The sequence below is a fragment of the Dermacentor variabilis genome, chromosome 5 (assembly GCF_050947875.1).
Source record: "Dermacentor variabilis isolate Ectoservices chromosome 5, ASM5094787v1, whole genome shotgun sequence".
In the NCBI taxonomy this organism is placed as follows: Eukaryota; Metazoa; Arthropoda; class Arachnida; order Ixodida; family Ixodidae; genus Dermacentor; species Dermacentor variabilis.
Window position 1 is genome coordinate 52,158,702 of NC_134572.1, and position 24,714 is coordinate 52,183,415.

Sequence of the window (24,714 nt, forward strand, 5' to 3'; positions counted from 1 at the left end):
TTCCAAACTTTTATTTGCACCATGCCATTCACCCAACGCTGTACAGCGTTCGCTGTCCTTGGTGCGGGGGCCGGCCAACTCTCGCCCACATTACGTGGGATTGCCAGAACAGGCCACCGAAAATGAATATACCAAAAATAGCCGGCAAACTTTCCGGAAGGGAGCAGTGGGAGATTTGGCTCGCCAGCGAGGATAGGGAGATGGAACTAGCGCTCCTCGACTAGGCACGGACGGCTCCACCCACTCGCTTTCTGCAGTTTTTTAATAAACGTTCTTATATATATATATATATATATATATATATATATATATATATATATATATATATATACTGCTAACGTATCAAGAATGAGTGAATGGGAGCACACTTGAATGAATGTGCCCAAGCATGGGGGCCGGCGACTACACCTACCATACATTAATGTTGGAAACTGAACGTTTCATGATGGTCCACAGAGTATGCGAGCGACTGTCAATAATACGATTTTGTTACAAATTTTTGCAAATTACAAAGCATCTACATTTCATGCCTTATGCACAGTCAGAACAAATCTATCGCAATTGAGCAGGCCCTCAAGCGATTAGGGAGAAAATAAACAATCACGTGGGGGCGGAACCGATGTACTTTACTGACTCGGAAGCATGATAAGCCGCTGCTTGAAAGAGTTTGCCAAATTCATAACGAAGATCAAAACACACTGACCTTTGGTTTAATTCATAAGCAGGAAGTTTGGACAGCTTGGAACGTATTTCCAACCCCGCTTTTAGTACTAGCATCGTATACGCTGCTAGTACCAGAATACAAGAGAGGATAGCACAGATGATGTAGTAAAGAAAACTGTTTTCATAGGCCGTGTGCCTGGTTTACACTTTCTCTTGCAGGTGAACGTGATCACCATGCAGGAAGTCTTCACTCGCATGATTCTCGAGTTGGACGTCGCGAACATCGAGACCCGCCGCCGTGCGGCATCCGTTTCGCGCCGTTCCGTTGTCAAGTCGCACATGGGCGCCGCCACGGAGATCGAGTACTCGGAACGCGCCATGCTCCTTCCCACCGAGAATGTGGGCGGCATGTCCCAGGTCGAGGAGTACGAGTCATCGGTGCAGATCGAGCAGCACATGAAGACCTTGTTCGACTTGAAGGCCGGAAAACCCACTTTCAAACAGACGCTGGTCGCCATGATCGAGAAGCGCCGCAACTACACTTGGCAGACGTTCGCGCTGCCTGTTCTCTGCTGGCTGCTGCCCGCCGCCCTCATGTTCGCCGAGTGCCAGTCGGAGAAGCGCCTCGTCGATCAGCTGGCAGTCAGCTTCGCCGGTGACAGGCTCACGTACGACCTGCCCTCGCTGCACCCTGGGTCAAAAGTGTTCGTTGCGGCAGACCAGGCATCGGAACCGTTCAAGGGGGAGTACCGTAAATTCTTGGACAGGGAGGACACGCAGGTAAGAGACACGCGGTGACGTGTTCTACCGCCATAGTGCGTCTTCCAGTTGCATGTCGAGCTTGGTGTTTTGACCAATATACAAAGCGATGTGACTGAAGGACATGTTCGTACACTAATGAAACATAAACGTCTGCGTCATTATTTCCCCATCGCGGGATCGAATCCCGGCAACGGCGGCCGCGTTTCGATGGGGGCGAAATGTGAAAACACCTTTGTACTTAGATATAGGGGCACGTTAAAGAACCCCAGGTGGTACAAATTTCCGGAGTCCCTCACTGCGGTATGCATCATAATTAGATAGTGGTTATGGCACCTAAAACCCCATAATTTCGAAAAAGATATTTTGCCGTTATGGTGACCATACTTTTCCTCCAAATATCACTGACAGCGCGTTTTCTAACTAGCGGAGCATATACTGATACTTCTGTAGCTAATAAAATGACCACATTTACGCAACAGCAAACAGCAGCATAATGGAAAGCCTTTAAGCACTGGCACAATCGCTACGTCAATTATGATGAGTCTGCCTGTCGCAAAATCCTGCCACACTAAGCACCATCGAAAATAACAATCGACGCTGTTATAGTTCTGAGGAGGAAGAGGAGGAAATGAAGAGAGAAGGCAGGAATGTTAACTAGAGATGCGTCTGGTTGGCTACCCTACTCTGGGGGACGGGAAAGAGGGAATAGAAAGATAAGAGAGGAAGGAAGGGGAGGGTTATGGTTCTGATTTAAACTTCAACTTATGTGGTTATGAGTACGTTCGTATTCGTCTTGAGCATTTAAAGAAAGACTTGAGCGTAGCTATCAGCAAGATGCTGCTTGTCTCTAATTTACTCCCAGCGACGTTAGACCTGCTACCACCGAAGGCTACACAGGTTATAAAACACATTTCCCTCTTGGAGGGTTCAACTAAAACCCTCTTGCACAAACTCCGCCTGTACAAAGCAACAACGCTACGACATATGAGGTCAACCAGGAAGAACAAGTTTCGTTACATTTCAATGGGCAAAGCCAGGGATACGTATTTTTATCTGTGACTTGTCTGAGATGGCTCGGTTGAGCCTTCAAGACGCGTTCCACACGTTGTCGTACTTAAAGATCGCTTTGAACGCATAAAGAAGTTTTGTAGTTGTTTTATAGTTGTGACACTGCGACTTGCCACAAAAATTCTCACGTACCACAAAAATTCTCACGTAATTGAGTGTCTCAGGGCGTAGTGACAGAAGCGCTAAGCCCGACAACTCAGATCGTGCGGTGAGATTGTGCAGGTGATGAAAAGAACATGGGTGCGTTCACACAGGCCTAAAGTCTCCAACTTATGCGTTTAGTTTCTTTACTAAAACGTAGTTTCTCTGTGTTGGCGGGCCAGTTGATGCGGATCCTATAGTGTCGAAATTTACACTGTTTTCGATTCTCAACTATGGTCCTCATTTCTGTTCAAAACAGTGAATGTTCATTGGTGCAGTGTCACCGTACGTTGTAGCTACGTGGGAACAGATGCGTTCCTGGATGCCAGCGGCAGTCCTGTCGCAAGGTGGATTGCGTCTTTGCACCACATTTTGCGCGCGAGTACGTGTTTTCCACAACGCCCCGTCAACCAAGAATTCCCAAAATTTGGCGCTGTTGGACGGTCATGATTGACAAATTACGGTGGCCCCTGTGTTCCACAAATGATCGAGAAGGTTCTGCGCTGCTTGCCACGCCACACTTTTCTGTCTCTAAAGTTGGAACACTGGCAATGCCTACAGTTGATACATGCACAAACTCTTTAAACGACAAACTGGTCTCGTCCGATATAGCATAACCACAAACTTGTCCTGTATAAACGCATTTTGAGACTGTAACTCTTTAACGGTCTCCTCTAGCGCGGTATGGCCACAAACAGGTGCCATGTGCACCCATTTGCAGCCGCTTCACTTGTTCCTTTCCGCCACCTGTCCCAGTTTGACGTCTAGTGCCCTGTAACTCATACCGCTTTCACGTGTAGACAGCATCTCCGCCCTTAGTTAGTGAATAGAAACAATATTTGCAAGTTCTTTGCCAACTTCCCACCTTTACTAAATAAAAATGTGTATTATGTACATTGACATAGTCAAGTAATTAAAAACCGCGGCGCGCATAGCCGTAATTGTCACGATTATATCCAAGGACTTCCAAGGCGATTTCGGCGATACGAGGCTCAGGACATAAGCAAGCAATGGTGCTCAATGTCTTCACGGCCAATTGTGCTTCAGAGGACCTACCACAGCACTCACCATCCGAAGCGTAATATTTAATGTGTAGCTTTAGACAAAGTTTGCATCATTGATGGTGTAAGTTTTGCACCTGAGAAAAGCGATTCTCTGGCGTCAGGTTAGTGGCCATCCTAATGTCTGCCTTCCGCGGACGTTACCCTCTGAAGGTCCTGGACGTGACCAGCGTGAAAGGTCTCATGGCGGATTTCAAGAAATCGTCCGCTGCCTTACGCGACTACATGGTGGGAGCAGAATTCCAGGCGGGCCCTGACACAGTGACAGTGGGCAAAGCCGTTGCGTGGTATAACGGCGACTCGTACCACACACAGTCAGCGTCCCTGGCGGCCGTCGGCAGCGCGTTGCTCAGGAAGATCTCTGGCGATCCCAACGCCCAGATCAAGACCGTACTGCGGCCGCTCAAGAAGCATAACGACACCGTTGCGTCGCGCAGTGCGGGCAACCTTCGCTATGCCGACGAGCTGTCCACGTTGCTGTCCTCGCGTGTGCTTCGTATGGTCCTGCTACCGGCCACGACCTCGGTGGTTGCGGCCAGCTTTGTCTTATTCCCGATTGAGGACCGCGTCACCAACTCAAAGACCATGCAGCTCATCTCGGGCGTGCACCCGTTCATCTACTGGCTTGGCAACTACATCTGGGACATGGCGGTGTCCCTAGTGGCGCTCCTCGTTCTTTTCGTTCCCGTGTTCATCTGCCACTCTGACTACACGAGCATCGGTGAGCTTTGCGTTTTATTTAACTGTCCCACCGCAAGCATCTTTTTTCTGTACTGAAGCTGCCATGAGGACAAGATCCATCAAATACTGCGACTTTTTTTTTAGAAATGTTTCTTTTCTTTGACTATGTCTCACTACTGGCTTCCTGTTAAGGTAAACGTTAACCCAACTTATTAGCGCCAGAAAATTGACAAATCGTTGAGTGATTTAAAGAACCAAGCACTATTTTACGTTCTTGAAACGCTGCTAACCACAATCTCCACCTTTGCCGCAGCGCAGCTAACCAAAATTGTACGAGCCGCGCTCCTTGCACCCATATTCTTCCTTTAATTGTTATTCATGCCAGAAAGTTCACCTAAATACGGCGCTTCCGCTTCGTCCTCCACCTATAGTTCCGAGTAAAACAAAGGTAACTTGCGCGCTTTTGTTATCTAATCCCATGCAATTATTTTCATTTTCCAGCGATAAGTGTGATCATGGTGTTCCTAAGCTACGTCCACAGCATACTGGCTCTCACCTACTGGTTTTCGTTCGTCACTGACTCCCTTATCAGCGGCTTTCTCATCGTGAATGCCATCAACGCCCTCTCAGGTAAAGAAAATGACAGTCACGCTGTCATCCAGTTCTCGGAATGCGATCTGCTGTCCTTTCTTCCATGCACGCTATTGACGTTAGTCACTCCTCAGGGACAGCTAAGTACACCTGACTTCTCGCACTCACCACTGTGAACTTGATGGCGCCAGAAGCAAAAGATAACCTAAGCAAAAGTGTACAATGTTCTAATATGAAAGCGAGAGCCTTAAATAGCTCAGGGGTCAAAAAATTTGTTGTCCGGTGTTATGGCACCGAATTCAAGCTCCAAGTTGCTACAAGCTCCAAGATATGCTCGAGAGCCGTACCCGCGAACCTTGGTGGAAGTCTAACCATGACATCTGGTTTTAAGAAGAAGTTATTTAAGGTAATCGAACCTACCACCCAACATGCAGGTATGGGCGAACCGGCTATATCTCCTAGTTAGTTTCCAACTGACATCGTGAAGCTCAAGAGTCAAATCACTCCCTTTGGTGTTAAATAAGGCGAAGTTAATGAAGGTACAGGTTATTAGACTAGAGTTAATCAAGGCACTCGAAACCACGAGCTTTGGCAGGAGGCGAACGCTTCAGCTTTGGTGGAAGTCGAACCCACGACCGTTTGTAATAATTAGGGCGAAGTCAATTAAGGCACTCGAATCCATGACCTTTGGTAGCAGAAAACTAGTAATAGGAAGTAACAAAGAATTCGAATGAAAATTCAAGTAATGACTGCTTCGCGAGCACGCAGACGTTCGCTTTCATCGTCTTTAGCATAAGCTAAAGGGACTGTCCACTTTTATTGAGCTTTTTGTACAGAATCATGAAACGCATGTTCGCAGTCTGTTTACCAATGTTAAGGACACAGGGTATTTCGCCACAGTTGAATGCAAGCCGACATGTGGGCTACTTGTGCTGTGCTCAATTCCCAAAAATTTCCCATACAAGAAATAGAGTTTATTTGCTGTGCGGTAAAGATCTTATAGAAAAGTTGGCCTGGTATCTGTAAAGTAAAACCATGTCAATAAACCTTCTTTGGACTTCTACCAATGAGTAATCTATCAACAATGAACTGCGTGGGCAGTCTATACGCCTGCTACAGATTCCAAGGAGTTAACAAGACAGTCCACAAAGATTGCAGGTAGTACCCAATAGATGGACATCTGATAAAGTGACTAGATAACTTGTCCTGCTGGGCAAAAAGCGAGCTAGTGGTCCTTATTCTCTCCAAGAAATTCCGAATATTGCTGTCGACATAAGAGGCCCACTGCACGGCATCACGGCCAGCTTCATGCAAACAATAAGTGCGCTTCTCAATTTTGCACAAAAATTGGACCCGCCCATTATTATTCGGTGTGAAATTGCACCAGTCGCGACACTTCCCTCGTGGCCGGCGCAGGAACCGTGAGTACCATGGGCTACCAGTTGGTGATGATCTCGCAAGAACAGGGCTCCAGCAGCATGATCTCACTGACTCAGCCCTGGGACCCACTGCTGATGGGCCTGTACCTGCTGCCTCCCTTCTCCTACACCTGGGCTATCACCAAGGTTACGCAGAAAGTGAGCGAGGATCGCTACTGCCAGGGCTCGACGCAGTTGGTGCACGACATCTGCGCCTACCTCTACAATAGCCCCGATGAAGGCGCCGTGCTGCTGACGAACCTGCGCTACTGCTGCGCCTCCTTCTACGCCAGCAATGGCAGGACTGTCAGCCACCTCAGCCCTTTTGCATTCCACAGGTGACGCATCATCGCCGGCACTCTGCTTTACATTGCTAGCAGTTAGTGCAGAAAAACTTTAATAGCGGTGCCCCTACACGAGCATCCACAATCAAGTCATGCTCACGTTTGGGTTTGTGTGTGAACACTTTTCTCTGTCCGTCGAGCTCAGTTCTCGCCCCTTCTTTCCCTCAATACCTTAACTTAAGATGCAGCGGTGGCGTAGAGGTAGAGTATCCGCCTCGCGTGCAAGAGGACCGTGGTTCGAATCCCGGATTAAAAAAATCCGCGTGTTGATAAAATTGCACGAACAGGCCTGGAGTGCGGCCTGATCCCGGTGGCCAGAACTGGTAACGCACTCCCTCACCAGAGCAGGATTGGCCACCATAGTGCAGTACTTGGCAACAACCTCCTATATGAATACAACAATCAAACCCCGGACCTCAGTCCCCAGGAGCTGCGAAGCAACTGACCACGGCAGCGGTCAGACCTGTGACGCAGCAGAGGGTGCTAAGAATCCCAGGATCCGGACAGGCCGCCATTGGAATCTGAACCTGGCAACGTTTAACGCTAGAACGTTATCTATTGAGGCGAGTCTAGCAGTCCTACCGGAGGAATTAGAGGGCAGTAAATGGGATATAATAGGGCTCAGTGAAGTTAGGAGGACAAATGAAGCATATACAGCGCTAAAAAGCGGGCACGTCCTGTGCTGCCGGGGTTTATCGGTGAGACGAGAACTAGGAGTCGAATTCCTCGTTAATAAGTATATACCTGGTAACATACAGGAATTCTATAGCATTACAGAGAGGGTGGCAGGTTTTGTTATGAAACTTAATAATAGGCACAAATTGAAGGTCGTACAGGTCTACGCCCCTACATCCAGCCATGATGACCAGGAAGTTGAAAGCTTCTATGAAGACATGGAATCGGCGATGGGTAAAGTCAAAACAAAAAACGCTATATTGATGGGCGACTTCAATGCCAAGCTGGGCAAGAAGCAGGCTGGAGACAAGGCAGTGGGTGAATATGGCATAGGCACTAGGAATAGCAGGGGAGAGTTATTAGTAGACTTTGCAGAACAGAATAATATGTGGATAATGAATACCTTCTTCCGCAAGCGGGATAGCCGAAAGTGGACGTGGAGGAGCCCGAATGACGAGACTAGAAATGAAATAGACTTTATACTCTGCGCTAACCCTGGCATCATACAAGATGCGGACGTGCTCGGTAAGGGGCGCTGCAGTGACCATAGGATGGTAAGAACCCTAATTAGCCTAGACTTGAAGAGGGAACGGATGAAACTGGTACATAGGAAGCCGATCAACGAGTTAGCGGTAAGAGGGAAAATATCAAGCTACAGAACAGGTATTCGGCCTTAACTCGGGAAGAGGACATTAGTGTTGAAGATATGAACGACAATCTTATGGGCATCATTAAGGAGTGTGCCATAGAAGTCGGTGATAACTCCGTTAGACACGATATCAGTAAGCTATCGCAGGAGACGAAAGATCTGATCAAAAAACGCCGATGTATGAAAGCCTCTAACTCTACAGCTAGAATAGAATTGGCAGATCTTTCGAAGTTAATCAACAAGCGTACGGCAGCTGCCATAAGGAAGTATAATATGAAAAGAATTGAGCATGCTCTCAGGAACGGAGGAAGCCTAAAAGCAGTGAAGAGGAAACTAGGAATTGGCAACAATCAGATGTATGCGTTGAGAGACAAAGCCGGCAATATCATTACTAATATGGATGAGATAGTTCAAGTGGCTGAGGGGTTCTATAGAGATTTATACAGTACCAGTGGCACCCATGACGATATTGGAAGAGAGAATAATCTAGAGGAATTCTAAATCCCACAAGTAACGCCGGAAGAAGTAAAGAAAGCCTTGGGAGCATGCAAGGGGGAAGGCAGCTGGGGAGAATCAGGTAACAGCAGATTTGTTGAAGGATGGTAGGCAGATTGTTCTAGAAATACTGGCCACCCTGTATACGCAATGCCTCATGACTTCAAGCGTACCGGATTCTTGGATGAACGCTAACATAATCCTAATTCATAAGAAAGGGTCGCCAAAGACTTGAAAAATTATAGACCTATCAGTTTACTGCCCGTTGTCTACAAAGTATTTACTAAGGTAACCGCAAATAGAATCAGGAAGATCTTAGACTTCTGTCAACCAAAGGACCAGGCTGGATTCTGTAAAGGCTACTCAACAATATACCACATTCACACTATCAATCAGGTGATAAGAAAATGTGCGGAATATAACCAACCCTTATATCTAGCTCTCATTGATTACGAGAAAGCATTTGATTCAGTCGAAACCTCAGAATTCATGGAAGCATTACGGAATCAGGGTGTAGATGAGCCGTATCATATGTAAAAATACTGAAAGATATCTATAGCGCCTCCACAGCCACCTTAGTCCTCCATAAAGAAAGCAACAAAATCCCAATAAAGAAAGGCGTCAGACAGGGAGGTACGATCTCTCCAATACTATTCACAGCGTGTTTACAGGAGGTATTCAGTGACTTGGAGTGGGAAGAATTGGGGATAACAGTTGATGGAGAATATCTTAGCAACTTGCAATTCGCTGATGTTATTGCCTTGCTTAGTAACCCAAGAGACCAATTGCAATGCATGCTCACTGACCTCGAGAGGCAAAGCAGAAGGGTGGGTCTAAAAATTAATCTGCAGAAAACTAAAGCAATGTTTAACAGTCTCGGAAGAGAACAGCAGTTTACGATAGATAGTGAGGCACTGGAAGTCGTAAGGGAATGCATCTACTTAGGGCAGGTAGTGACCGCTGATCCGCATCATGAGACTGAAATAATCAGAAGAACAAGAATGGGCTGGGGTGCGTTTGGCAGGCATTCTCAGATTATGAACAGCAGGTTGCCATTATCCTTCAAGAGAAAAGTATATAACAGCTGTGTCTTAGCAGTACTCACGTACGGGGCAGAAATCTGGAGGCTTACGAAAGGGGTTCTACTTAAACTGAGGACGACGCAACGAGCTATGGAAAGAAGAATGATGGGTGTAACGTTAAGGGATAAGAAAACAGCAGACTGGGTGAGAGAACAAACGCGAGGTGATGACATCTTTGTTCAAATCAAGAAAAAGAAATGGGCATGGGCCGGACTTGTAATGAGGAGGCAAGATAATAGATGGTCATTAAGGGTTACGGACTGGATTCTAAGGGAAGGGAAGCGTAGCAGAGAGCGGCAGAAAGTTAGGTGGGTGGATGAGATTAACAAGTTTGCAGGGACAACATGGCCACAATTAGTACATGACCGGGGTAGTTGGAGAAGTATGGGAGAGGCCTTTGCCCTGCAGTGGGCGTAACCGGGCTGATGATGATAATGACCTTAGCTTAAGGAGATACAAGTATTTAGCAGAATGGAGCTATTTGCAGCCTCTGAAAAGTCGGTTCAACACCTGCCGGTGGCGCTCTGGTGGAGCTGATCAGACTGCTGTTTGAGTGTCATACACTCTCGGGTTCCAGCATCCAATATATATATATATGTATATATATACGTAGTAATTTGTGCCGCTATGGAAAGACGTTGTGAGGAGTAGAGGAAGATGATGTGACGCTGGCGTCGATCAGTGGTGTCGCTCTGTCCTGTGTTACAGAGCTGCATTCTCCCTGTATATATGTCCCCTGTATATATTCTTCCGCATAATATATAGATGGAAAACTCTAATTATGGTTTTAATTATCTATATGCTACTTAGAATAGGCACTAAAATACAAAGAGAGGAAAGCGGCCATAAACTTAATGCCGAGTGTGACAGCAAACTTGCAAATCCTGAAGTTAGCAAGCGCGGCATCTGGGACCGTTAAGAACGACGGCAATCTCGGAGCCCAAAGGGTTTTCTGGAAATGTGTGTTTGCGGGAAGAAAATATGAATTAATGGCAAGCCTACACTCACTCGCGATAGGTCACAGTACGAGTAGGAAATGAAACCTCTCTCGAGAATGCAGGGACGCCGTCCTGGTTGAGCTCCTCGTCATGCTCGTGGAAGGCTTCGTCCTTCTTGTGCTGCTCGGCTTGTTCGAGCACGGGATGCTGCGGCCCTGGTTCCGGTCGAGCGCACAGGCGACGGCAGCGACAGCTCAGCCATTGCGCGAGGGGGTGGCCCAAGAGAAAAAGCTCGTAGAGAAGATTATCGCCGGCAACGACTTCTCGAAGCCGGCGCTCGTTGTGCTCGACATTCGCAAGAACGTCGGCAACCGACAGGTAGGCGTGATTAGCAACATCACCCATCCTGCAGTTCCCACCTTCGCCAAGAAGCGGCACAGCATGCGTGATGGACAGAAACCAGCGGGTAGCGATTTCACTCCGAGAGGATATAACATATAAACCGTTTTTGACGCTGACGCTTCATCTTCTTCGGAGCTTAGTATATTTTGTCTCTCCATGTTCACTTCCAGAACAGCCGTAGCTTACAAACCACTGCATAACTTACTGTAGTGCGCGGCCGCACCCGCCATGGTGGCAAAGTGGCTTTGACGTTGCACTGCTAAGCCCCTGCGCAGGATCAAATCCCGGCCGCGGCAGCTACATCTATCTGGAGACGAAACACGCTAACAGAAAAAGAGAATCCGTGTGTCGTGGATTGGAAGTACGTTAATAAACCGTGGGTGGTCAAAATCAATCCACCAACCCTACGACGGGCCTGATGACCATATCGTGGTTTTGCGACGTCAAACCCCATTCAGAATTTCATTCAGTGCGCGGCCACGATGAACTACGTCAGTGAATATTTTCGCTTGGAACTGTAGGGGCTGCTTACATGGCTTTATTTTGTGACGTACCAAAAAGCTCAGTCAGCAGATTTATGTTAAGTAGTGTTACGCCACGTAGTATTTCTTCTCACTCAAGTCTGACAATTTGACTTTTTCGAGCCTACGGGGGAACGGGCAAGGCTTCTTAGCCTTTTAGACGTCTCAGTGAGCCGGTAAGGAGCCGCACGCTGGGAATCATTCTGGTGTATTCGGTTGGTCGCTCTGAACCCCTCGTTCAGTCCTTGTAATTGTGTAAGCCATCCACAATGCGAGCAGGAGACGTGACTTCACAACCGAATTCTTTAACTCGGAGGTGTGTGCGCCTGTGATGCCGCGGCCACGGCCACCGTAAACATTCAAACCTGACTTCGACGAGGGGCGGCATGCAGCTGGTACATGTCGGGATGCAGGGAAAGCCCCTTGAAAAAAAGAAACTTGCTATAGCGTAAACGCGAGCGCCGAAATAAAAATCCTCCCCTAGCTGGGCGAGGTGCAGCAGCAACAGCACACGCACACGTTTCGAGGTGGTTCAATGATACTGACACAATGATACACCATCGGGTATACAGTATGCAGTTCCGAGGTGATACAATGATAAGTAGCCGACAGCCCCACAGGTAAACGCCACGGCCATCAAAATAATGCCAGTAAAAACCGTTGACACGGTCCGGCTGGAAAATGTACGCGCGCCGCACGCAAGCTCCAGTCCTCCAGCGCCGCCCGTTAGGCCTCCCTTCGGCCGGAGTGACAAACTGGTCGCTCGGCGTGGCTGCACGTGTCACGTGACCTTCTCTCAGCTAGACCTCGCCTATTCTCTCACTTCCCAAGTCAGATCGTTCTGGCGCACTCGGAGTAGAGGAGCATGGCGTTCTGAGAGAACCATACGAACCTGCCTGGGGAGCATTCGCAAGATTCGTAGCAGCGCCACACAAGACACGGACAAAAGGAAGGTTAAAAACGACGACATTCGCAAAAATTCGAAATTCGACATTTCACATTCGTGTTGTCCTTTTTCCTTTTTTTTTGTCCGTGTCTTGTGTTGCGCTGTTACGAAGCTTACAGTGAACCCTAACCAACTGGCCCCACTTGCCATGTTCATGCTTGGGGAGCTGCGCATGCGATCAACCGAATACCATTAGGGTTTAAGATTCGCACTTTGTAGCGAAGAGAAATGTGTGCGTTTTATTTTTATTTTATTTTTTAGGTCGTAATAATCTCGAAGATGTGCAATGCAAGTTGGGATGTACATAAAAGGCACATTCTTTGTAACTTGAAGATACACGCCTGACTTGCTCTCCATTTAGCTTTTTTACCGAACGTTTTCGAACTACTCCTTTTTTTATTATTATTAAAAAGCTGGTTTCCTCCGCAGTATTATTTTAAATGACCGGGTAGTAGGAGACGCAATCAAATCAGGAAGTGTGCAATAAAAGCGACAAGTTTGAATCTGCAGAAATAAAAAAAAAGACAAGCTCAAATATTTTTGCTCGCATTTCGTCTGCACTCGAAATGAAGCAAATGGAAGAAGCATCATAAAATAAGGACGACTTAGCCGGAGTTTAAGACAAAATCTTAAAAAAGAAAGAAGATTGAGCTAATCGACAAAAGGATATGTGTGACACGTTTCATTCACACCTGAATCACGTTTCGGGGTCACCTATGCACAGCAGAAAACCGATTTCTCCCAAAAACGTTCTGCCACGAAACCCCCTGGCCCGTCATAATGCGACAGGTGCTGCGCGGGTTGACGTTCCACGTGGACCCCGGCGAGACGTTCGTGGTGCTCGGCCTGCGCGGCTGCGGCAAAACGACGCTGCTTGACATCCTTTCCGGCGTCCAGTCGCCCACGTCCGGCAGCGCGCTGATCGGCGACACCCTGCTCAGCAACACGGCCGCGTGGCAGCAGCGCATCGGCTACTGCCCGCACTACGACGGCGTGCTCGGTCGGCTGACGGTGCGCCAGACGCTGACGCTGTACGCCCGCGTGCGCGGCATGACCGGCGACGCCATCGCGAACATGCTCGAGCACATGATCCTGCTGCTCAACCTCAGCGCCGTCGCCGACGACACCGTGGACTCGACGAGGTACATACCGTTCCCGTCAGATAACTGCTACGAGCGCCTGCGTTCTTGAGCGGCGGGCAAGTCATGATCGGCATTCTACCGGTACTAATATTGGGGGGGGGGGGGGGGGGGGGGGGGCAGGAAGTTGAAACAGAGAATTTGTAAATGTTAACGGCTGCACGATGAACGGCGGTGGAAAGAGAAATAATAAGTGTAACGAGACAGCAAGACAGTGGCGTAGGTTCGAGAGGAAACGGGAGTAGCCGATATTTTATATTTGACACAAAGAGGAAGAATGGGTGCCAGCAAAAGGGAAGGGCAGTCGAGGACGGCAGAAAAATAGGTGGTGGGATGAAGTTAGGAAATTTCCAGGCATAGGATAGGGTCAGTTGGCGTGAGAGAGGGGTAATTGTAGATCGCTTGGAGAGGCCTTCGTCCTGCTGTGGAAATAAATGGACTGATTATTATTATTATTATTATTATTATTATTATTATTATTATTATTATTATTATTATTATTATTATTATTATTATTATTATTATTATTATTATTATTATTATTATTATTATTATTATTATTATTATTATTGTGCAGTGTTACAAGAGAAAGTTGCCGACCATTACTTCATAGCTTGTCAGTTACGCTTTCCTTCTCGGTCGTTATCATGTTCTAGCCCCAACACTTGCCACGCTGTTACGGACACGGCTACTTTTGATAAACTGGTCGCCTTGTTCGATTGGCCAGGCCTGCTTGAAAACACCGACAGGCTCGAGCTATATAATGAATTTTCACGTTCGATGGGCATTATATATAAATCCAGTGAAAGGACAATTTACGTTGGCCAACGCCGCCCGAACCAGCCCTGGTTGAACAGCATGATATTATCCGCTATCAAAGAAAAAGACTTGCTTTGGCAACGGTGCAGACGTTCGCCTAATTGCATGCTGCGTACACAATTCAAAACTTCTCGAAATAAAGTACATGCCCTTATTCGTGCAGCCAAGCGTTCGTACAACAGAAACCGCTTTCATGAATCTCGTAGAAATCCTAAGAAAACATGGTCTCTAATAAACGAGGTGAGAGGACTTCCTTCAAATTCGGCTAAAGATATTCAGAATCATTTTGATTCAGATTTATCAACAGTCGTCGACAATTTTAACCAATTTTTCTCCCAGTTTTCTGGGGTGTCTAAGCAACCGTGCTACACTTGTAGCACTGGTACTCCTGTAATTGAATCCGCTTTCCTGCCCACTATGACGGAAGAAGAGCTTTACTCGTTATTGGGCAGCTTTGGCAGACATCAATCACCAGGTATCGATAAAATTCGCATGTTTGATCTATACAGGAACTTCGGCTTTCTGAAATATGTCTTGCTAGAAATCCTAAATGGGATAATTACAAGCGGAAGTATTCCTACGCGGTTAAAAACGGCCGTAGTTCGACCACTTCTAAAAGGTGGTGAAGCTAAGTGTGTGCATAATTATCGCCCCATTTCTATCCTGCCTAGTATAGCAAAAGTTCTAGAAAAACATGTCTTCTTAGTAATGAACAGCTTTATTAACAAAGTGGGGGGGTTTCCCGACTGTCAATACGGTTTTATTGAAAAAAGGGGCACTCAGGCTTTGTTAGAAGAATTGAGTGACCATTTATTTTCTTCACTTGAAAAAAATCTTGTATGTTGCGCACTTTTTTTAGATGTGGCAAAAGCCTTTGACACGGTATGCCATTCGATTATGCTAGAGAAACTCTACAATTCAGGTTTTCGAGGACCTTTCTTCCGATTGCTACGCAATTTCCTTACAGATCGCTCCCAGATTGTTTCCATTTCAGACATTTGCAGTTCCCGTGTTTTTCTGAAGGCCGGTGTGCCACAAGGTTCCATACTGTCTCCCTTACTCTTTAATATATACGTCAAGGACATGTGCAACGTGCTATCTGTCTGCAAGTTATTTCAATATGCAGACGATACTGCAATTTTAGCCACACATGTGAATTTTCCAGACGCATTCTCAATCCTTCAAAATGACGTCGGGAAATTAATGGATTATCTTGGTGCAAATGTAATTGACATCAATCATTCTAAATCAAAGTTGGTTTGCTTCCATAGCCCTCTGAAACGTGTTTCACTTTCTTCTTCACTTTATCTACACAGCTCTCGATGTATTAATTGTTCCTGCCCTCCAATAAAATTTTCGGACTCTGTGAAGTATTTGGGCATATGGTTTGATTCTAGTCTTCTTTTTTCTACTCACTTGTCTTACATATGTGCCAAACTTCGTAAAATCGTCTGTTTACTGTACCGCATCAAAGTGTTTTTACCCTTGTCTGTTAGGAAACTTTTGGTCCACTCGTTAGCCTACAGTGTGCTCAGATATGGTATTACAACATTTGTACATTGTTCTAGTACCTGGCATCACCGTGTAAATAGGTTGCTAAAATGTATGTTAAAAAGTGTTACTTATGACGTATACAGACCACAAGGGATGAACCTTTTTCAGATGCTAAAAATGCCGAACATGCGCTCACTGTTTGTTCAAACAGTGGTACTGAAACACTTCTGGACGGATACCTTTAAAATACCCGCTGTGCCTTGCCGTCCTTTACGGCGTGCACCTGCTTTTTCAGTTCCTCACACACGAACCAGATTTGGCAGATATACTCGAGCCTTTTATGTTCCAGATATATTCAATGCCCTTCCTTCTGAAATTTCTTCCTGTAAGTCTGTACGCGACATTCGCAAAACTTTAAGGGCATTGTACACAGAATGATTATAGGCGTCGTATTTTTATTTCTCCTGTCATTGTTGAAGCATTTCTTCGCTCTGGTCGTTTCTTCGCTTTTTTTTTTGCTGTTTTTTCGTGATTCTTTTTTTTTTTGCCTTGTACTTTATCACTCGCTACCTTAAGTGTTCAATGCCTTTTTGATTTCATTTTCTTGCAAAAGGAAGAAAAGTCAGTTTCTGGCTGAGTCTTGCTATTGACTGCCGGGTTTCGCGTGACAAGCCACTGTGATGGCTTAGGCGAACCCGATTTCTGTACATATACTTGCAGATTTGATAATAAATTATTATTATTATTATTATTATTATTATTATTATTATTATTATTATTATTATTATTATTATTATTATTATTATTATTATTATTATTATTATTATTATTATTATTATTATATAAGCTATTATGAGGACAGTTGGTCACTTTAAATATATCGCGATCGCCATTTCATGTCATTCAGCCTTCTCAGAATGTGTCCAGCGCTTTCCAGTCAAGAACGCTGTAGCCCGCCGCAGTAGCCTGTAATAGTAGATATGGCGTTACGCCGCGTTGGTCGAGGTCACGAGTGTGATACGGGCCGCGGCGACCGTATTTTCATGAGGGTGAAATGCAGAAGCGCTCGTGCACTCAAATTTAAGCGTGCGTTACAGAGCCCCAGGTTGTCAACATGAATCTGGCGTCCCCCACTTCATCGTGTCTATCAGATCGTGGTTTCTGCATGTAAAACCCTGAATTATTTTTTTAAAATTAAGAACTCCATGGCTGCGACTCGTGTTCCAGACCGGAATGTGTGCGCCGAAAAAGCGTTGCAAAGAGCGAATGCCCAAACTTGTATTCCTCTGAGACAAAAAGGCACTTTATCTTGTGTAATGTATACTGATTCTAACAATTTAATAACAGATATGTGCCTTAAATACGTATTTTTCTTTAATGCCATCAGTGTAAGGTGATTTTCTGTTAGAAGTGATGTGCTGCCTGTGGTGGGTTTATTGACCAGTTGCCTTCACCCAAAAATATCACGTTCTTGTGACACCTTCGGCAGAGAGGATGTTCCACGTCCACCGTCAAGGTCTGTGAGTGGAGGCGCTGGCTAACGCTCCCAAGGTTCTACAAGGAAACATAGATACCCAAGAAAGTGGACGGGGAAACGGCGCCGTGGTAGCTCAATTGGTAGAGCATCTCACGCGAAATGCGAAGTTGTTGGAGTAGCATGTGTGGGTTTATTTATTGACCAGTTGCCTTAACCCAGAAAGACCACGTTCTAGTGTCACCTGCAGCAGAAAGGATGTTCCCCGTCCGCCCCCAAGATACTTGAGTGGTGGCGCTGGCTAACGCTCCCAGGGTTCTCCAAGGAAACATAAATACCCAAGAAAGTGGACGGGGAAGCGGCGCCGCGGTAGCTCAATTCGTAGAGCATCGCACGCGAAATGCGAAGGTTGTGGGATCGTTCCCCACCTGCCACAAGTTGTTTTTTCTTATTTCCATTAATTTATCGTTTTTTCATTTCATTTATTAAGCAAAAGTAATTTTCCCTATGTTGTCCTTGGCGTCAAGTGTTTGTGGGCTCCTTATGATAAGACTTATAATTATCGAGCCGCTCGGTTAACCCCCTTTCTTTGTGTTTAATATATGTTAAAATTAAATTATGGGGTTTTACGTGCCAAACCACTTTCTGATTATGAGGCACGCCGTAGTGGAGGACTCCGGAAATTTCGACCACTTGGGGTTCTTTACCGTGCACCTAAATCTAAATACACGGGTATTCTCGCATTTTGCCCCCATCGAAATGCGGCCGCCGTGGCCGGGATTCGATCCCGCGACCTCGTGCTCAGCAGCCCAACACCCCAGCCACTGAGCAACCACGGCGGGTGTTTAACATATGTGACAGGGCGCTCGGCAATATAACAAACGGATATGCATCAGAAGTGAGAAAACCCAACAGGCTAAAGAAAGCGTAACTATTCCGTAGACATATTTCACCATTGGTGCATATATATCTCTACGCTAGACAAACTACCTCACTGAATATATCAGTAGCAGCGTGACGCAGCTGTCAGATAATACATGCAATACCGCCTCGTTGTCATCAACTCCCTGATTTATAGCTTTGCGTCGGTGCCATTTGGTACTCTTTATCGCTTATCCTGCATTCATTCGGACATTGTCGAAATTCAAGTTGTGTATATACGCGGAGATCGGTCAAGTTAATGACCGGAAATTAGGTGCTCTCCTTGAGTGCTGAATGCGACGAAGCACCTATAGGGAGCAGTACTTTATCCAATGGTTCACTTGACAATGAATGTAGGTAGCTGACTTATTTGCTTATGATGGAACTTCTATTTCAGCATAGAGTTTCGCGTAAATGCATTCTCTTACTTTGCATATTCTGTTTGTTTTTCAGGGTGGATTATTTTACTTTCCGAATTCAGCTACATGAAGCCCGATATTGACCCTTCCTTAACGCAATTTTGCTTATCGTTACCTCACGTAAGCATATATGGCACCATAACGCGATAGGTGGGCTAGTTTGTAGATAATTTCGGAGCAAACAGTGCCGAAAACGGGCAACACCAGACAGCGCACTCTCTTGCGCACTGTCTTATGTTCACTTGTTTTGTTTCGTTTTTACCGTTGTTCGCTTACAAAAGAGAAATGTCATCCAGTGCTTTCTTTCTCTGCTCCCTTTTGAACTACAGCGCAGTGACTCGCCGCAAACTTGCCGTGGCCATCTCCATCGTCGGCCTTCCTCCAGTAGTGCTCATGAACGACCCTGCCACGGGACTGGACACGATGTCTAAGCGAAAGATCTACCGCTGCATCCAGATCTTGCGGCAGCTGGTCAAATCAGCGATCATGATCGTTACCCAAAGTGTGTCGGACTGCGTGGTCATCTCGGACCGCATGGCGATCATGCTTAATGGCCAGTTCCAGTGCCTAGGCACCATCAGCGATCTCCGGAAGCGGTACTGCCGTGGGTCCATCATTCTCGTCAAGCTAAAGCCAACAACACTCCAGAACAGTGCAGCCATTAACGACATACACAAGCAGGTTAGTGCATTACTATCGATTGCTCTACAAGCCTCGGCATTGGTATTAGACTTGCCGCCCGCTGTTGTCTGAGGTCATTTGGGGGACTCCGCCCAGATTAATCTGCTGGCGAAAGACAGCAACTCAGCTTATTTGAGATCACTTGCAGGAACTTAATGCAACGCTTTGTAACAGTGTTTGAGAAGAAACTTGCTTAATGATCCATACTAGTATAACTCCCGAAAGAAGCGCCAGTTTTGTCCATACCGATGTATAGTCTCGCATCTTACTTTCTGGTGACACCCCGCATCCGTTACAATTATTTTCAAGCTGCAATAGTACGTATATATCCTACAAAGCCAGGATGACAACACCATTTGAAGTTATTCGCGTGATGAAGGACCTTGACAACAAATCTGTGACGTCATCAGTGGACTGCCCGGATGGAGCAGCCATGATAAGCAAAGTTTGTGTGAAGTGCCATTACAGCAGATTTTAACACTGATAGAGGAAAGTCTGGCGCCGCAGTCGCTTAGTTATCGTAGGGGGTCGGACCACAAGACAAAACAGATTACAAGGCCAATAAAGCATGCATTAAGTCAACCATTTACTGCTTCATCAATCGCGCGTCGTATGCGTGGGGATGAACAAGTGTCCCAGTGCTTACGCATTGCTTAGACAACTCCAGTGTAGTTCCCGGATAATTTTTTCTTGTTTTTGGTTCAATCCTGTAACGTGCTAGACTCGCGACGGTTTTTGCTGCCTTTAGTATTGTTCGTTCACAACTGATTCATTCGGATAAATCCGTCCACAGTCCATAATTGCCATTCTCGCTCAGATGCCATACAGGCTGGGCGCGCAAGCGCTAGGGCTAAAAATAAATACTGGGCTTTTTACGTGCCAGAACCGCGATATGATTATGAGGCCGTTGCAATGGTGTACTCCGGATTAATCTTGATGACCACCTGAGGTTCATTACCATACACATAACGCACTGGCGTTTTTGCATTTCGCCCCCATCAATGCTTTTTTTATGGGGTTTTACGTTCCAAAACCACTTTCTGATTATGAGGCACGCCGTAGTGGGGGACTCCGGAAATTTCGACCAGCTGGGGTTCTTTAATGTGCACCTAAACCTAAGTACACAGGTGTTTTCGCATTTCGCCCCCATCGAAATGCGGCAACCGTGGCCGGGATTCGATCCGGCGACCTCGTGCTCAGCAGCTTAACACCATAGCCACTGAGCAACCACGGCGGATCATCGAAATGCGGCCGCCATGGCCGGAGTTTGATCCTACGACCTCTGTCTTAGCCTCGCAATGCCGTTTACCTGTTTACCTGGAGCAACCTTCGCTCGAAATTGTCATTCAAGGGGGCTGCCTCTGAAAGTTCGTACGAGATGTCTCCATCAAGATCCGAACCCGCAAAGAAAGGTGCAATTTTACAGTGATGTTAGTACGACTAGAAATGCTCAAAAACATTGAGCTAGTTTTTACATGTCTTGCATGTTTTCACGTTGTGCAATGCGTGGCGAAACTTTCAATCTCGAGGCTTAATTAGAAGCATTGTAAATAAGGTCTCCCCGGTGTGCTCTCGGGGAACTGCACAAGGCACCGTCTTCTTTTTGTGTGTGTGGGTGAAAATAATGGGTTTCTTAAAGATAATATGTAGGGAAAGTGCTAAGTAGGTGGCCTAATGGCAGCCTTCACAATAAATTACGTGCGCAAGCGCTCCACAGCGCTGTGCGTGGCACAAAAGCTAGCCAGTTTTCTGGGAAAACTACTCTTGCTACTAAGATCAATTTATCGAAATGCGGGGGAAATTGGAAACGCCATGAAACAAGTATTCGAAATTTTCATGTCACCGCTGTCAGCTACATATTCCAATGTCCAGATTTTTTTTATTGAAATTGGGGCCATGTTAAGTGAATGTATGACGAAATTTTAACTTTCCTGGTCAAATTATTTGCAAACAATAAAGAATGCTCAATATTTTTTCTGCTTTTATGGGTTGTACGAGGTTCGTAGTATATTTTCCCGGGGTTATCGGGGAACAAAAGAACGCTGTTTGTTTATATTTGTTTAAAATTAGGGATATGTTATCAGTAATGTGTAGATGAAGATCCTAGTGTGTGGATTAGTTAAGGTGCTAGCATTCAATCACGCATGCAAATGATCCGAATCTCTATAACTGTGTGCTCATAACAACGTACAATTTAGCCCGCGCTTCTTGGAGAACTGTGTATGGGAGAACGGTATCAAGATAAAATTTTGCACAAATCGGGCGAACATTACGTCTGGTGTTCTCGTGAAGTAGGATTCATGTGGAATAATTACTGCCTTTGCAAAAATTTCCTTAACTACTCGAAAGCCTTTTATTGCAGCAAGGTTTCAAACAGGCTAGTCATATGCGGGCAATGTTTTAAATCATGTGGTTTAATTACAGGCGACTCGAATTTGTATCGCAGGTGCTGGAAACAAACAGCTTCGCTGGAAATTCAGTTGTGATTCAGCAAGGTAGCACAAGTGTGCTATCTTTTCCATCCTTCGTCTGCAGCAACGATGATTCAAACACCGCTGCGCTAGCAATTCTTAAGATTTACATTTTTTTTTTCTTCTTTGCTGCCGACATTCAGTGACATCAGGCGACGCGGTGTCAAGGCTAGAGTATGACTTGATACATCCTGTAATCTCACAAATTTCGCAGTCACACTACGGAGCTGGACGCACAAACGTTAAGCAGAGAAACAAAGAGAAAGAAAGAAAAAAGAAAGAAAGAAAGAAAGAAAGAAAGAAAGAAGCCGGTGAAGGGGCGACATCGCACTACGTAATAAACTATTCTTTGGAAATGCGCGCTACATACCCGACCACGTAGCGCCGGCGGACGAACTGTTGGATACTGCGATACCCTAATGGCGCCCACCGAGGCTATCTTAGCCTAACTCCCCATGCTCAGTTCACTCTAAGAAAAAAATAGGTAGGGTTACTTACTAACCCAAAGCTAGTAACTTCTCATCATAAAGCTGACCACGATATTAGTAACCTTTGGTTGTAAGGCTGCCTGCAATAGCCTTTGCTATACAAAGAAGTTGGCATAAGGCTATAGAGCAGGTAGTATAATTTCACAAATAACTTAGTAAGCGTAGATAGTAATGTAGTAAGTGGCATTTACCGCCCAAAGAAGATACGGCCTGTTTGTTTTATGAGTACCGCTTCCATGGTCATAGTAATTAGGGCGCTCCTAATTTCTTTAAAAGGCATCAACAAGTGAAAGAAAATGCCACGAAATGAGAACCGCATTGCCATGCCATTTAGTCATATAACACCATCAATCAAAGGCGATGCTTGTCGGAAATATTAATGTTCGGCTAACTGCACAAAAAGTAATAAATGATAAATAGTAACAACGCTTCCCACAATACAATGACCGAAATACTACACGATATATTTTTGAAAACTACCATATGTGAGTATGTGGTGAGCACCTATGTATGTGGATGACTAAACGAAGTTGCGAACATAAATTTGCAGTAAGTGTAGTCAGCACATATGCGCGCTACGAGTTACCACGTTAGTCTTAATCCAACATTTCTTAGCGTTCCCTAAAGGCCACTAACACGTAAATTTAAATTAACATTTACCATGCCAGAATTAGTGAAGGTCATTCATGCTTGTTATGTCTGAATTCTCGAATATAGTAAATGGCTAGTTAGAAGGTAGTAAATGCTCATAAAGCGATCGTTTACGTCACTTTTTTTTGCGACGTGTGTCTGCATGTGAACAGACCCTTACGGTATAGTGCGCGCTGCACCATGAGACAGGACGACGAAGCGGAGCCTCGGTGTAGGAAGGCGCGAACCTCTGTCTTTAGTTGCTCACAACAAAGGAAGTAATGGGCCCGTTTTTCCCCCGAGCCATTGCCACTGACCGTCAGCATCGCCGCGCAGGTGCAGTCAGCCTTTCCCGGTGCGGTGCCTACGGGCCAGCTGTCACTGGCGCTGGAGTATTCCACCGAGTTGAAGATGCCGTGGAGCAAAGCCGTAGTGACCGCCTACAACCTCAGGCAGCAGCTGAGCGAGCACGCGCAAGACGTCATCCTGACCGACGTCACGATGGAGCACGTGCTGCTCAGGATGGCCAAGTACGAGAACGTCAGACCGGTGGCCGTCGCTGTCGCATGAGCAGCAATAAAAGGGGGCGCGTCGCCGGCTGGCGCCCAGCGGGGAAGCATTCTTGTCTGTCGGTCATTGTGTTCAAAAAGAGCTACGCGTGCTTTGGTGGTTCGTCGATCATGTTGGTTGATGGGGTTGAGCTTCTAAATCAACAAATGAGGTGTTGGGGACGCCGTAGTGGAAGGCTCCGAATTAGTTTTGATCACTTGAGGTTGAGAGGCCTATCATGCTTGGTGCACGAGCGTTTTTTTTTTTCATTTCTCGCGCCGTCTGAAAGCCACCGCAGCGTCCGGGCATCGAACCCATGACATCTTGCTTGGCAGCAGCAGACAGCTACTGCGCTATCATGGTGGATTACATCGCATAGTGGTTGGTAAGAACAGCAGCCGCTGAGTAAAGATAATGCAACGGCGACAACGCCTGCCCGATGACAAACAGTTATTCAGAATGAAAATCTTTGTGTATTCGGCAGTCTGTGAATAAATGTGCGCATGTCGGCAGACCAAATGCCAAAATTGTGCAAAAACGATTTATTGAAGGCGCGAGAGAAAACAAACGCATAAACGACAGCTTATTAGTTTCTTTTGAACCCCCGATTCATGACGAATCCCGCCTGGAAGTATGCGCCACAACCACTCGAACCAAGAGCAACAAAACCAGTAAGGCCTCAAGACGTTGGCTGAGGGGGGCAGGTCGAGAAAAAGTTTTAAAAAAAGGAAGGAAATACGTGGTGAGTGAGCGCTTGCACACTATGTGCCAGTAGATCACAAGGATCTACACCGACATCTACATCTACAATATCATTCTTGTAGTGAAAGGCGTTGGCGTATGACAGTAGCAATGTGACTACGAGAATTATAACAAGGGGTTGCAGCTCAAGCTGCCTCTCACGTTTTACGAAGGGCAAAATGCACGTGCCAAGGCAAATTATTGAAAAGAGCAACACGTTTGAAATAATGTGTGATGTATACGAAGTCAAATTTTCTTAAACACTACTTGGAGAGAAACATAGGGCTACCGTCTATGCAACTTTCTTTAGGAATGTGATAGGAGTGGGGGGGGGGGGGGGGGTGTATGCCGAGGTACGGAATGGTTGGCTTTTCTTGAATGTGGCTGCGTCAAAAACATGATCGTGGCTCTGAGAATAAACCGTTCTAACCGCCTTATTCAGGAGTGCATT

The 24,714-nt window shown here is 46.1% G+C and overlaps 1 protein-coding gene across 1 annotated transcript; it reads left to right on the forward strand.

The window, feature by feature from the left end:
• Positions 1–893: 893 nt before the first annotated feature.
• LOC142581858 (ATP-binding cassette sub-family A member 2-like) lies at positions 894–23,581 on the forward strand. Its single transcript, XM_075691305.1, has 8 exons — positions 894–1,443; positions 3,849–4,416; positions 4,878–5,006; positions 6,384–6,723; positions 10,691–10,946; positions 13,227–13,579; positions 19,033–19,384; positions 23,310–23,581. The coding sequence occupies exons 1-8, from the start codon at positions 898–900 to the stop codon at positions 23,541–23,543; spliced, it is 2,778 nt and encodes a 925-aa protein (XP_075547420.1). The 5' UTR covers positions 894–897; the 3' UTR covers positions 23,544–23,581.
• The last annotated feature ends 1,133 nt before the right edge of the window (positions 23,582–24,714 follow it).

Coding starts and splice junctions, on each gene's coding strand:
- LOC142581858 (XM_075691305.1), top strand. CDS start 898: ATGCAGGAAGTCTTCACTCGCATGATTCTCGAGTTGGACGTCGCGAAC. Junction 4,417..4,877: donor CTCTGACTACACGAGCATCG/GTGAGCTTTGCG, acceptor TTCATTTTCCAG/CGATAAGTGTGATCATGGTG. Junction 6,724..10,690: donor AGCCCTTTTGCATTCCACAG/GTGACGCATCAT, acceptor TCGAGAATGCAG/GGACGCCGTCCTGGTTGAGC.